The 14,891-nt window shown below is 38.0% G+C and overlaps 3 protein-coding genes across 3 annotated transcripts; 1 reads left to right on the top strand and 2 right to left on the bottom strand.

The window, feature by feature from the left end:
- Window positions 1–82: 82 nt before the first annotated feature.
- LOC143220613 (acyl-CoA-binding protein homolog) lies at window positions 83–1,153 on the bottom strand. Its single transcript, XM_076446231.1, has 3 exons — window positions 1,139–1,153; window positions 328–442; window positions 83–216 (listed from the first exon to the last, which is right to left on the bottom strand). Exons 1-3 carry the CDS (start codon window positions 1,151–1,153, stop codon window positions 83–85), a joined length of 264 nt encoding a protein of 87 aa, XP_076302346.1.
- A 2,075-nt stretch (window positions 1,154–3,228) lies between these two features.
- Window positions 3,229–11,624, top strand: LOC143220610 (uncharacterized). The gene is given in 18 exon segments (XM_076446228.1): window positions 3,229–3,474; window positions 4,017–5,178; window positions 5,279–5,601; window positions 5,792–6,231; window positions 6,320–6,459; window positions 8,469–8,669; window positions 8,920–9,453; window positions 9,542–9,642; window positions 9,714–9,780; window positions 9,783–9,815; window positions 9,894–10,242; window positions 10,307–10,420; window positions 10,486–10,647; window positions 10,711–10,835; window positions 10,838–10,898; window positions 10,991–11,307; window positions 11,409–11,587; window positions 11,589–11,624. Coding segments are annotated over 18 exon segments (4,578 nt in total). The 5' UTR covers window positions 3,229–3,240.
- Window positions 11,625–12,215: 591 nt separating this feature from the next.
- Window positions 12,216–13,272, bottom strand: LOC143220614 (transmembrane emp24 domain-containing protein 5-like). Its single transcript, XM_076446232.1, is given in 5 exon segments — window positions 12,216–12,446; window positions 12,510–12,576; window positions 12,668–12,836; window positions 12,839–12,863; window positions 13,084–13,272. Coding segments are annotated over 5 exon segments (681 nt in total).
- Window positions 13,273–14,891: the final 1,619 nt, after the last annotated feature.

Raw genomic sequence — 14,891 nt, 5'->3', positions numbered from 1 at the left:
ACTTCAATGTATTCTTTTTATTGTAATATAAACAATATATAAAGCGTTTCATTTTATTTCAATAATAAAACAATCAAGCACTTTATTTGTACTTTTCTATCAATGTGTTTACTAATTTAATATATGCTTCCTTCGCATTGTCTTGCGGCATACCCTCTTTCAATTTCCACGCATCCCATTTTGCTTTTCCTTTTAAATCCATCATGCCCGGTCTCGCTATTATCATTATATATAAAACAATTATTTCAAATATAGTTTTTAATGTTAAAATTAGTTTTAAATTATTACATTTTATTACACGTGTATTAAATACGTATGTCCACTTACGGGTATTTGTATTTCCAATCGTTGCTTGCTTATACAATGCATACAATTCCAGAAACTCTTCGTCACTTGGACGTTTGGTAAGAGTTTTTACAGCTTCTGCCGCTTCTTCGAATTTCTATAATATCATACATATTTATATGTTTTACCTAAACTCCTAATATGAATATTCATTGCAACGATAATCTTTTTCGAATTTAAATTTGATTTCCAACAAACGCGTATGATTATGAGTAAAAAAGAGAAGAAAAAAAAAAAACAAGAACAAAGAGAATATGTGGTATGCAATTACTGCAAACATGACTTTGCGGAAAAATATAATTTTATCTTTGTATCGTTTCATGATCTATCAGCTAATTATCGTTGAAGAATAAGTTTCTTCAAAAACGAGTAAAATTAATAATACGTTCGTTATATATTATTTCTTATGATATCGATCGCAAACATAATATTCATAGAAGATGACTATATAAAAAAGTCGTATGATGTATTTGCAAGTCCAAAGTTGACACGTGTGACGTAACAGCCTAAATATAAAATATTTGGATCGATAGAGATTCATTAATTAAAACAATGCTATTCGATTTTGTTTGTTTATTTAAAATGAAATACCAATGATAAGCAATGATAGAATGCGGGTATGAACATTGAGGAAATTAAGTAGGACAAGAGCATCGATTGTGCTTTATAGTAATTCTTTCTTTTTCTTTCCTAGTATCGTTCAATTTATACATTTGGCACGGACACGTAATGGGCCATTCGTTATGGAAATTATAATAGATGAAAACTATCGGATAAGTAAAATTGTAATTACCTGATCGAGTGACATCCTTTTTAGAAGTTAATGGTATCGTTCGTTTAATGATCACTGACCAACGGATCTACCTATGCATCGATTAAATATCCCTTCTAGAGCCCCCACTTTTTCTATCTATATTCAGTAATAATAAAAAATGTAAACGTAAGTTAATAAAAAAATGAAATACGCTTTTACGTATCAAACGATATAATCTATATTTACATTTAAAGTTTAATTTTACGATTTCTTATCGTTATCGTACAAAATTTTTGCTTTTCAAGTTTTTCTTGACACACGATTATTCCAGTTTCTCAACCTTTTCTAGTAATATCAAACTCGCGAGATATTCTTTTTACCTCTAGCTGTATTTTTTCGTGTTCTAACGATTAATTATGTTTTATGGAATTAATGATGGTACTTATAAATTAGGAATGTTCGCATTCTGGCCTACTTTCGAAAAAGAGTATCATGGTTTATGTCGCTTGGTCCGGTCCAATAATGAGAGACCAAGTCCATGAAAACCGCCAGGAAAGAATGGGGCCAACCTGCCACATCATCATCCAATACTCAGCTGCGCAAGAATGTAAGAATTCTTGACTACCTGATGCATCGTTTTACCTTTCCCTGACTTCGGTTTACACGAGAATCCCTGCTCCTCAGGGCTGTGTTTGTAGATATACAGGAAAAGTCGGGACTGGAAGTAAAATTTGAAATAAGACGAAAAAAAAGTTGAGTTTCGAATGATCATGTGAAAAATTTTCTTTCTCCGCGTATACAGGATATGGCGATAGAGAAATTGCGGAATGGACGCGTTCGGTAAAATTCACGTGGTCGAATTAGCGATAAAAAAAGGAACTAGTATCGCGTATAATAGAAGAGTAATAAAGAAAGAAACACGTTATAACAGGTTGTTGGTATTTCTAACCGCGGAATAAAAGTTGCAATCAGTCGCGAAGCGAAAGTACGGAACTGGTATAGATGAAAGTATGAAAACAGGGAGGGTGAATAATTCAAGGAATACGGGAATGGTTGACGAATAGCGACGAAAACCGACGAAGACGACCGATCTGGTGTACGCGGGATCGTGCCCGCACCGAGGCAGAGCAAAACGGTTTAAAAATTCACCGAGTATGCATGATTTGTCACTCGATCGGCGAATCAGTTCAATCGATACGGTATTGCTCAGAAGAGTTCGCGACCAGCTAATACTTATGCTCGTGACATATTTCTAATCGCGTTTGTAGATCCTTCGACGAATACGGTGCGGATAAAAACACACTTGTAAAAGATAAATGTAACCGTGGCCTTGTTAACGTCAAGTTTATCGTGTCGAGTGTTGTACGAATTTTGTGACGATTAACCGATACGGGAAGAGAATCGAAACATAACAATAGCATGAAACGTCGGAGAATTCGGAGTGAAATACATAAAGTGTGCTGAAAAACGAACGGAAATACACATGGTGGTGGTAAAAGGAAAAGGAAAAGAACGTAGGGATATTTTGATCGGCAGGATTACGTTAATCTTTCGTTTGGGAAAGCATGATATTTGGTATAATGCGAGAAGAAGCAGTCGCGGAAAGTGATTGCGAAAACGGAACTGTGTGATACGTCTTTAGGAATATTGCGCGAAGCAACAGGACAGACAGGCTTAGTCGTTGTTAATTCTACCATTGATAAATCGCGATTAATTTATCACGCGTATTAAACATATCAACGTCCTTCGTTAACTTTCGTCGTGATCAATCGTATCGCGTCGAAAGTTTTTGCTGACAGGAAAAAAAAACAACTGTTCGCATCGAGTATGCAGAAATTATCGCGTCGAATTCTCGATGCGCGCGCATATTAGCGGTATTTGATAACGGATCGCGTTTCTCTCGTTATCGCTGGATCGACGAAATAGCGTTTTTCTAGGCATTCTTAATCGCGTGTACGCAGATTTTTTCGACGATTTTTACGCTTACGATATAATAATGTCAGGGAGGAGAAAAAAAGCAGCGAACGTGTACCGATTCGCGAGATTCCTAATGGTCCCATCTAAATAACAACTCTGTTTGGTGATCGAGCCAAGATCAACGTATGGTATAGGATTATCGTGGCGTTGAAATAAATGAAAGGATGAGTATCGTGCCCATAGCTAATAGAAGTTTCCTTCACGGAGACCGAAAATCATCTGCGAGTTCGGACAAAATTATCTACGCTACTCTGGACAGTCTGGCTTTAAAGAGAGCGACATTACCTCTGCAATTGTTGCCCGTGGACGATAAGAACGTTACAACGGAAAAAGCGACTGAGCCAAAGAAGAAAGGGAAAATCTGTACCGAAGCCACTGCCAAGAGATCCAGCTTCAAGGTTCGCGTTAATTATTCTGTCATAGCCATCTCTTTCGATTTACTTGAATTCGAAAAAACACGATTCGAGGAACGGTACTGAAACTTGCAGCGTGGTTAGAATTCCAGTTCCGGCTAGAGTTAAACGATGCTAATAAAGGAGTGGCTCGTTAATTTCCAAGTTGCTCGGTCGTTGTTCGTCGTTCGGTAAGAATTCGAGAGTTACCGATCACAGATTCGAAATAATTTCGCTATCTAATCGGTCTGGTCCGCTCGTGCATCCGGTAACGTGCAGCATTTTTTCTTCTTTTCTCCTACGCCATGCTCGCGACGATTCTTCCAATGCTTATCATTTTTTCCGTTGATAACGTTGTTTCTCCGGTCGGCCGATAGCTTGTCTAAAAATCGTGACACGCATCACGAGTGGCGCGACAGTTACGCTTTTGTAAACAGTTACGATTTCTATCGCATTCCTCGAAAGCGTATCTGCAAAACCGTTAGAAATGTCTCAGCCATACGGTACGTCTAGGTAAACTAACGAATCGCGTGAAATGTTTCGTTCAGGTGGACGCGACGTGTCTCACGTCGAAGCAGCACGCGAAATATCTACTGGTCGTATCATCCTCGACGTCAGCGCCGCAAAACAGACCGCAGTTGGATACCACCGTTGCGGATTTCCATTCCGTTATCGGTCAATACAGCGAGAAAAAAACCGCCAGAGAAAATATCGACAACCGTGATATCGATGCCTCTTTGATAACAGTTGCAGGAGAAATCGACGCAGAACGCGGGAACGATGACTACGGAGAAACTTATTCGCGAGAAAGCAAGCATAATCTCGATCATGGTTACCCTTGGAACAACGAAAACGCTACTTCCTCCTTATCTTCTGAGGCGAATGGAAACGATTACGAGAAAATAGAATCGACATTTGCTACGGACACCTGTTGGTATGTCCGCGAACATGCGAAGCAAGAAGATGCGAAGGAGGAAGATGCGAAGGAAGATGCGAAGGAAGATGCGAAGGAAGATGATGCGAACGAAGACGAGGAAAGCCTGGAGAACGAGCAGGATAGTTTGTACGGGAAAAACGTGTTCGTAAAGTCCAAGTCTACGAACGATTTGGCCAGCAAGAGTTGTTCGAACGTGAAACTGTTCGACGGCAAGTCTTTAATGGAAACATTTTCCGATAGCAAATTAGCCGAAAGTTTGATATTCAGCACGGACTTTGAATTCGCAAATTGCGAGAAAAAGAAGAAATACTTTGGTAAAAATATATTGCATTTCGTGCCGGAATATTTCGTAAAGGGACCGAAAAGAAAGCAGAAGGAAAAGTGTAATTCGAGAGGATCGTTGAACTCGTTGAAAACGTTATCGATAGATTCGAAAATAGGGATAAATTCTAAGGCTAGATACCGATCGAGAAGTCTCTCTCGGGAGGAACTGAAATATCTAAAAATCTCTTCGCCGTCGAATTTCGTTCACGTCGCGTCTGCCACGAATCCGAATCTGGTTTCCAACGAAAACACCATCAGGTTTAGTTTAGAGCAAGTCATAATTACACACGAACAAAAGTGTGCCACTTTACCGCTTCTGGTTGCAACCAGTCAGGAAGATTCAATGGCTGGAAATGGAACGGAGGAATCGTCGATCGCTAGAATCGCCGGATCCATTTCCTTCGGCACGGTTCTTCGCGGTAGATCAAAGGAACAAACAACTTCTTCGCGTACGTCTCCTCTCTCGCGATAATTTTCCATCTCGTCTCCTTATTATCCGCCTTCTTCACCGACCAGATCTCCTCTAATCGCGGCGTTTTCAAATTTTAGGAAACACCGACGCTTTCGATATCGCAAACTTGAAACGCGAATTGTTGTCCGAGTTGCAAGCACGCTCGGCAAAGGCGTTGGAGTTAAGCCAGCAGGTGAAAACGTGCGAATATCGGGCAAACGAACGCCAGGAGAAAACGTACGAAGCAACGTGCGAGTCGTCTACCGAGTTACCTGCTAATTCCAGTTTTCTGTGGAGCAATCGGACTAAGAACTTCCTTTTCGAGAACACGCGATCAATTACGAGTGAAAATATCCAATGCATCGAAGAGGTTGCTGGCCAAGTGTACGACGACGTAGGACCGTTGAATCTTATCGACCAGGTGATAACTCCGCATCTCTACTCGGTTCTTCTATTTATACACAAGTTTAATATATTCCATATATTTATATAAGCTTTCTCTAATTATCCTTGACGATTACTCGACATAACATACTCGCGAGACGGCCAAACGATCGAATTATCAGTTTTTTTTCCTCTTTTCTTTCTATCGTGTTGCAATACGCGATTAGGAAGATGACTACGACGACGTGGGCACTCCTGTATCGCGAACCGACGGAAATCATCGTATCGACGAATCTTCGGCCGCTTTTCAAGATTTCGACGATATCTATGACGACGTTATGGGTCCATCCTACGCGGGAAACGTGTTCGCGAATAACGAGAGGGAAATTCGGGATGACGAAACGAAGGGAGATGACGAATTGTTCGTTAGCAACGAATACTCGAGCGTGGACGAAGATACCGATATAACGCTGAACAACGACAGAGACGTGTACGATGACGTCGGTTTACCGAGCGAGGAGCGAGTCAATAGTCTTTACACCGGTTCTACGATGGGTTCGATCTTAGGATCGACTTGGGCATACGGCAAAGAATCCGAGTGGGAGGATTTGGACGATTCAACTACCACCACCGGTTCGGCTCGAGTCCCGAATAAATCCTCTTCGTCGTAAGTGCAACCGAATAGGATAAAACCGAAAGTCGCGTTACATTTACTATAAGTTCTCTAAAAACTGACTTTTGTTTAATGGAAAAAGTACAGAGACACCAGTCGTTTCGAGTAGAAAAAGATCGGGTCAAAAATGGTCCCGGAAGACGAGAAGACCGCGATCCTGGGTATCAAGGAAAAACTTGAAATCATCGTCGAAATCACTTTCACGCGAGTCCACGTACAATGGTAAGTTTGTGCGTAATCGTAATCGTAATTGTCGTATCGATAATCAGAGGTACGGCGAAAATCGCTTACGCATTGAGAAATTATAGAAAGAAACACTTTTTCTGTCGTTACGTAAATAAGCATGAAAGTTTTTTTATCGCGACAAATTAATTTTACTCGTGTCACACGCGATAAACTCTTTTGGAATTTTCAATGTAACTTTCGTTACGGAAGGCACAGGTGCGCGAATAGCAGTGAATAGCAGCGAGTGTCGATTACTTTTCAACATTTTTTCTAGAGTACAAAGGTATGGAATTACTAGTTTCTATCTCTCTCACGCTACACGTGGCTAGTAAGCGAATAAGAATTCCATTAGGCTATATAATTGATTCGACGTGATTCAGATCTACGAACGAATTACAAGTGTCAAGGTAGTTCAAGAGTGGGACAGCGATGAACGAAACGCATATTTTTCATCGATCCCGACCTCTTTTTAAATAAACTAGCGATCGGGATTGGCTCGAAATTGAAAACAAGAAAGGAAGAAAGAAAGAAAGAAAGGAAGGAAAAAAAAAAAGAAAAAATAGACGAATGCGAGATTGCGTTAAACGAGGAAGCAGCGGCCTTTTCTTTTTCGAATCAACGTTATGGAACAGTATGTTTAATGCATTACACCGTGATATCTCCGAAAAAATCACGTAATTAGTTGTCTGGAGTAAAAGTTGCTTGCTCGTCGCGTATGTTTCATGAAGAAAGACGTTGAAAATCATGATCTACAAACGCTGAAACGCAACGAATCGGTCACTCGCGTTCCGAGCGAGATTTTCCGACATCATCTCGGACGAGTACCGTGTGTTTCGTCATATTTGTTTCCAGTTCGATTAGAAGAGAAATTCGAGGAGGAAGAGAAAGGCACGTATAAGTAAGAGTATGTATATAAAAGCTTGCAATCGTTTTCACGGACATGCTACTACCTACCGCCAAGGACGATTCGAACGATTCGAACGATTCGCCGAGATTTCCGAAGGATTAACAACAATGCGATGGTACGAAGAGAGTACGTAGGCGATAATTCGAAGCGCGTGAAAATATTTTATCGAGGAGTTCAGCCTGGAAACCGGACTCGAGCAGAGATCGCCGGGAGGTGAAAGCGCATATTGCGCTCTGCCAGTGTCAGTCACGGCCGAGCCGCTCGTCCCGCCGCCTCGCCTCTTCTTATATTATACTTTTATCCTATCCTGCCCTATCGTGCCCTATAGCGTGCTATAGTGCCCTGTCGTGTCGTATCGTGTCGTATCATGTTCTGTCGTATCGGGAAATATTCCAACGATACAATTGTTCCTCGATCCTCGTTCTCTGCTCAGCCTCCAACTCAGCCGTGATACAAAAATTTCCTATTCGTGAAACTGTGCTCTTACGCGAGACTCGTTCGTAACGAGTCGACATGTCGTGGAAATGAAACAGACCTTGAAAATTTTCCGCCGACCGAATACACAAGGTAAATAACACCGGTTACTTTTTATCACGCTTCGTACACGACGTACCATAAAAGCTTCGCCGAAATTGAGATTTGTCCAAGGGAAGAAGGATTATACGACTGTTTACCAACCTTCCGAACTAGTCTCTGGTTACTAGCCAACGTTTACCTTGCATGTACATTCTATACCTGTGCACGATCCTGTAACGGACAATACGTAAAGAGCTGTTCGATCTACGTATAAATAATTCCTCCGATTCACGCGCCGTCGATGACACGATCCCCGTGTGGAAATGAAAGTAAAAGAAATTACGCGATTCGCGCGGTCGAAATGATTTCACCTTGTTTATTCGCTCGATACGCCTGGCTTTCCATCCTCTTCCTTCTCTTTCATTTCCCGATTTCGCGATTCTTCGATCTGCCTGTTAACCTTGGGAACTTGGACAAATGTCGGTGCATACGCGATATCCTCGGCTTATCACACAGACATTCGTACATGCGTGAACGTAAGAGAACGACATAGTAACGCTTGACCGTGAACGATGATTTTAAGTGGCTGTGAGCCTTGGCAACGGATCGGTGTTGCTCGTTGGCTGTTCGAGGAATATCGAAGAATGGAAGAAAGAAGAGAAGGAAGCTGAAAGGAAGCAAACGACGCAAGATTCGCAAAGAACGCTGGGCCTGGTTCAAATGAGGGTGATCAACCTAGACGAAGACCTGGACACGCAGGAAACGTCGTGCTATGTTCACGAAGGTCTCGCAAGATTTTAGAAAATTGCCTCGATTAAAATGTCATTTATCTTACCGTAAAATCCCCGTGTACCTACCTTGTATCTTGGCGAAAGAAAGTAAATAAATTCGACGATTTATCTGGATGATCGTACGAGAGTAAAAAGACCAGTCGAAGCTAACTTTTCTCGTTAATTTAAGAAACAGGCGGAGATTGGAATTTCGCGCGTGTTATTCTCCTTTTCCACCGATTTAGCTGTTAATTATTTTTGCAGACGATGCATCGGACGATAGCACGTACGAGAGCCTTCGTTCCTTCCAGCCGGAGGATGATTTCAGCACCGATTCGGAAACGGAAACATTCGATCAGAGGAAAGAACAAAAGGAGAAAGATACCGAAACGGAGGAAAAGATTCCGAATCGATTGGTAATCGCGTATATGGAGGCACCGACAAAACCGAATCCTCCTCCACCGCGTGAAGTGAGCCTTACTCGAACTCTCGGTAGAAGAATAAAAATGCTTCGAAGAACTTGGAGCATTACCAAAGGAAGTTTAGGCCGGATGCGGAGAAGGACCTCGGTTGACGACGAACATTCCTGCGAGGAAAGCAAAGAATCCTCCAACGATCATTCGAATTTAGACGGTGGAAGATATTTCAGTTTTGCCAGGCATTTTAAAAAGAACGTTACCGGACCTTTCTCCACGTTTTACTTGAATGGTTACACTACGAACGACGATAACGAATCCACAGGAACGACGAGGGATTCGAGCAGGGAACCGATGTACAGCAATACCAACAAGGAAGTAGGTAAGTTGATTTGCAACTTTGACAACTCGACCAATCGCCGTTGCATGTATCCTTGCCAATTTTCTAACTCTTCGCGATGTCACGTTAGATCACTACAGCGTATTTGCCGATCAGGAACCTCTCTATCAATTTTACGCAGCAGCCACTGCTAGAATAGCCTTTGATTGCAACTCGGACGGCTATGAAGAGGTAACGTATCTCGAATCTCTTGAATCTCTTGAACGCTGCTGGACGATTTAATCGTTACTCGCTGATCATAGGTCGAAAATATGATCCCATCGCAATCTACAACGGATCTAGCCAAACCGGGATATAGAATATTATGGTGCAAACGCCGCAAGTTATAAATAATGGTCTTTTACGTAAGCGACTGGTTGCATCGTTGCTTTTTCCTATTTTATCGAAAGCCCTCTCGACGGTCACGTTTTACTTTTCATTAGAACGACTGAGCACGGAAGAGAAGAAGATCCAGGAAGCGAAATTCGAGATTCTCACGTCGGAAGCGTCCTATCTGAATTCTCTTCGTGTGCTGAAGAACGAATTCCTAAACGACTGCTTGTTCGATGAAATTTTGACACCGATCGAAAAGGATAAACTGTTCGGCGGTATACCGAGCGTGTTGCAAGCATCGCAACAGTTCTTAGCCGAATTGGAAACCGTATGGAGACACGATCCAATGTTGCACGGTTTATCAAACGTATTGCTTAAATATGCCGACAAATGTTTAGACATTTACGTTGCATACTGTTGTAAACAAGTTAGCATAGATACGACACTCCGAGATTTAAGGTACATGGAAAATGTTTTTCTTTCGAATGTCGATAAAGTTATACCTGCGAAATAATTATTCCAGAACGCGGAAGGGCTTAAAATTTGTAGAAACGGTCTCGCAAATAGAAGCTCGTTCGACTTGCCAAAGTTTATCTTTGCACTCTTTTTTAATGTTACCCATGCAACGAATAACGAGGTAAGATAAGTCAGTCTATACATCGAATAACGAATGAACGACAAAAGCATATAAATGTGGTTCAGGCTTCCTTTATTGGCTGATGCGGTTCTTTCTAAACTACCAGTCGAACACGATGATAGGACCCACTGGGAAAAAATTTTGTCCAATTTAAGTTATGTTGTTGCTGAATGCAACGAAGGTGCCCGTGCCGCGGCGAAAGAAATCGAGATGGAAAATTTAGCCAGGTAACGTTTATCGCTTAATCATTATCTATTTATATATACCGAAGAACTGTAATTATGTTCCAGGAAACTCGAATATTCCGTAAAAATTAAACCGATCGTGTTAAAAGGGAAATATTTAATTAAAAGTGGGCCAGTCGTGCAACTGTCGACAAAAGCAGATTCCGAATATAAACTTACGTTTGGAAAGAATAAACGCCTCTCTATTTATTACTACTCACCGATTTCCTTCTAGTCGCAAAATATAAATCCAAGTATAAACATTCGACATTTATTCGCATTTTATTCGTTCCATCGTCAAGTTAAATATTCTCTATAACGTACGTTTTTCTTCTCTTTGCTACAGTACTCACGACGAAACGTACACCGTTATAGATGCTTGTAAAAGAAGTCTAATCGCTTTAGAATCAGTTTCCGAAGATTCGCCGTTCAATGGACGCAATGCAATGTTATTGACTCTCTTAGAAAATCATTCCGGACACCAGATCGAATATATTTTAACATGTGAAAGCGACACAGAAAGACAAAGGTGGTTAGAAGCAGTTTCGCCATCGAAACGAGGATTGACAGGAGAAACTCTTTACGAGGTGTGGGATTGTCCTCAAGTAGTAGCTCTGTATTACTATTCCCCAAATCAACCAGATGAATTATCATTACATCCAGGTGTGTAATCTCTTCTACGAAAAAGTTATTACTTTTACCTTAGTCTTTTTTCTTTTTTTTTCTCTCTCTCTCCTTCAACTAACGCGGTATGCTACTTTCAGGAGATGTTATAAACGTGTTTAGAAAAATGTCGGACGGATGGTATCATGGAGAAAAATTGTTAAATGGTGAACAGGGCTGGTTTCCTGGAAATTATACGAAAGAAATTGCTTCGGAACATGTTCGCGCGAAAAATCTTAAACAGAGACATCGTTTCCTTATGTTAAACGGAAATATAATCGCAACGGAAAACAAAGCAACAATCAGCTATTAATTAAATAAAGATTGCTGCAATTATGAATTGCTAATTAATGTAATTTCTAATAAATCAACTTTCACAAGCTTCTACATTAATCTAATCCCTTTTATTCTCACATACTCGTATATTAATCTAACATCGAGTTATAAATATAGGAATTGGAAAAAAATGAAAACATGTCTGTAACAAAAGTATGTTGTTATTTATTATCTTCGTACAAATCTTATAAATGTTCCCTAATAATCTTAATGATTAATAAATATAATTTATACGTTTATCTAAAAGCCTGAGGGTAAAACACAAATAAAATTAATGTTTAAATAATTTATAACAATCGATGGAATGTTCTGTCTATGAGACATATTCTGGGGAAGTGAGACATAATACAATTTAAAACATTCTTCCTAGCTCTTTTTCAGGAAAAATATTATTATGCTATTAAAAATATGACAAACTTTAACTGAAGTAACAAACATAATTTTCTAGAAGCAAGAGTATTATATTTCCAAATAGAAATTCAGCAACTTTGTCATTACTCTTTTCTGTGGTAAACACAGATCTTTTCGTTGAACATGTTCACTTTCATACATTACAGTGTATTTGATAATATCTATATACCTGCCCTAGAATATCTAGTTGGCTTTACTTCGAATAGTTTTCTTACAAAATATACCTGGATTGCTGTTGTTACCATTATGACAATTATTTGTGCAATAGACCATGTTTGGACATAAGAATTGTTATCCAATAACAAATTTAAATCTCGAGCTTCTCTACTTCTACTCAAATGCTGAGTTTGAAGCATCTTATTAATGTTTCTCTCTACATTTGTTATTACAGACTACAAAGCACAAATATGTAACAAACAATTTGATAAACGTAAATGAAAATAATAAATACGTACTGTGAAGTTTTCTACGGAAATATTTAATTCCTCCAGCTCTCTTGAATATTTATCCCATTCATCGTACCTATGTTATATCGTATTATTAATGACAATTAAAAGTTACATTTCATAACATGATAAATTTGAAAGTGTATACACGTAGATAAAATTATTACCTAACCACTGTGATATATAAGTTCACTAATTTTGGTGCAAATTTGGAAAATTGATTATCTATACAAATACTGTAATAACCAGCATCTTTCACGGTATCTTGATAATCCGAACTAGAAAGCCACTGATAACGATGAACTATTATTCCATTTGGATTTCTTATTGCAAAACAGCTTTTCCATCTCCACCACGTACTACCTGCGTGTATAAATATGTTTGAAAATTTTCTTTCCTTCCAAATATTTGAAAATCTATAATCGCAATATATACATCCATATGGTTAAATACTCAAATGAATGGTATCTAAAATTTTAAGGAAATACTCGTGTATCTTCAAGTGTTATGCGGTTCTCAACTCAAGTAAATGTATAAGAAAAGCATTCTCAGTAAAATGATAGTGTAATAAACAATTACATACCTGGAAATTTACATAGAAAGTAGCACCAGCATCAACATATTGAAAGTAACAATCTTCTTTTCCAGCATCGATATGAACTTTGTAATCTAAGGCCACCGCGGGTAAATTTTCATACCATGAATTAGGCATACTAGTGTTTACGAGACTAAGAAACACTCCGAAAATTAGACTTCGTAAAAGATTGAACATTGTTCACGTTTAATCAAACAAATCATCACAACGATCCACCTGGCCAACAATCGCTTTCACTGACAAATGTGTTTCAATGTACCTCTCTTACTGCCACCACAATCTTCAGTGCTTCTCAACTATTTTTATTCAACATTTCGTTCTAATTTAAATTATTTAAATATATTATAAATTTAATCGCTATTTCATTTAAAAAATAAGAAAGCAGAGAACCTCATATGTATAAATACTATAATAATTTTATACTGTTTGTAAGACATTGTTTTTATTTTCCTATTCAATGCAATTGGAATTGGAACACAATTTATTGGAATTGTTATCGTATGTTGTAAATTTATGAAACTTGCAACAAACGTACAATTAAACTCGTTGCTTGTTTATTCGTACTAAGGAAATACAAAACATAAAAATACCAAATTACAAATTACAAATACAAATTAATAAAAATAGAATAATTTGAACATTTACAATTTCGAAAACTTTACATATAACAATTTTTTACTGTAATTTAATAAGTTTCGTAAAGTTTTTGTATATTCGTAAAATTAACGTCTCCGAATTTTAATATAAAGATAATACACAAAGAACAGAGGAAATAAATACGTATGAATCGAATGATCTGAATTTCGATTCTCAATGCCAAGTGAAAACATTTGTGGAAGAGAGAGCTACCTAGACTTGATACAAATAAAAATCAAAATGAAATTGATTCGTTTTGAAATGCTTGTATATGTATCTATCATATATATATAATTGCTTGAACTACGGAATTATTCGTTTTATATTATGAAAATTTGTATGAAAAATTAGAAGAAAAGGAAGAAAAGTTATAAAACTTACTCCTATAAAAAAAAGCCTATTATTGAATAGTTGTTAAAATTATTTAATAATCATATTTCAATCAGTAATTATATCGTATAATTAAATTTCTATAAGTTTTCAATACACGAGCAATCAAAACTAGGGATTTTTCTTGTAGTGGCCATCCTTGAATGTACGTTTAGTATATTTTTTCAAATAATCATGTAGGGCACATAACTTCAGTTCATGGAGACGTTCAGAACGGTTCAGAAGACGGGTTTACTTGTTCTAAAATGAAAATTATGGTGTAATTTGTAGCTGTTAAATCACAGTTTTCTAAATAAACGGATATAACAGATAATATGCAACGAAATATTTGTGACAATACGTGGTGCGTTTGTGAGAATGGAAAGTGTCGTAAAAATACTAAAGTACAGTAAAAGCAAAATATCGTTGTTGTCTGTGCAGTGTATAGCATAGGAATGGTATCGCCATCCAAAATTCAACATCAGGAGCATAAGCAGTCACCAAGAGAAAACAAATTAATCAAGCACTCACGTATGTTACGCATATATATATATATATATATATATATATACATATATATATATACATATATACATATATACATATATACATATATACATATATACATATATGTTTGTAACACAATAATTTATAATTCAATTTTATTGAATTTTCATGAACAATTTTGTTCGTTGTTTGTAACAATATAAGAATTTACATAAAATTATGTTTGAACGTATCAATTTAATTATTTCGTAATACTTGCGAAACGATTTTTTCATCAAAATAAT

Source organism: Lasioglossum baleicum, unplaced genomic scaffold, assembly GCF_051020765.1.
Source record: "Lasioglossum baleicum unplaced genomic scaffold, iyLasBale1 scaffold1293, whole genome shotgun sequence".
In the NCBI taxonomy this organism is placed as follows: Eukaryota; Metazoa; Arthropoda; class Insecta; order Hymenoptera; family Halictidae; genus Lasioglossum; species Lasioglossum baleicum.
Note: the sequence above shows the minus strand (reverse complement) of the source record. Positions and strands in the feature narration are given on the sequence as shown.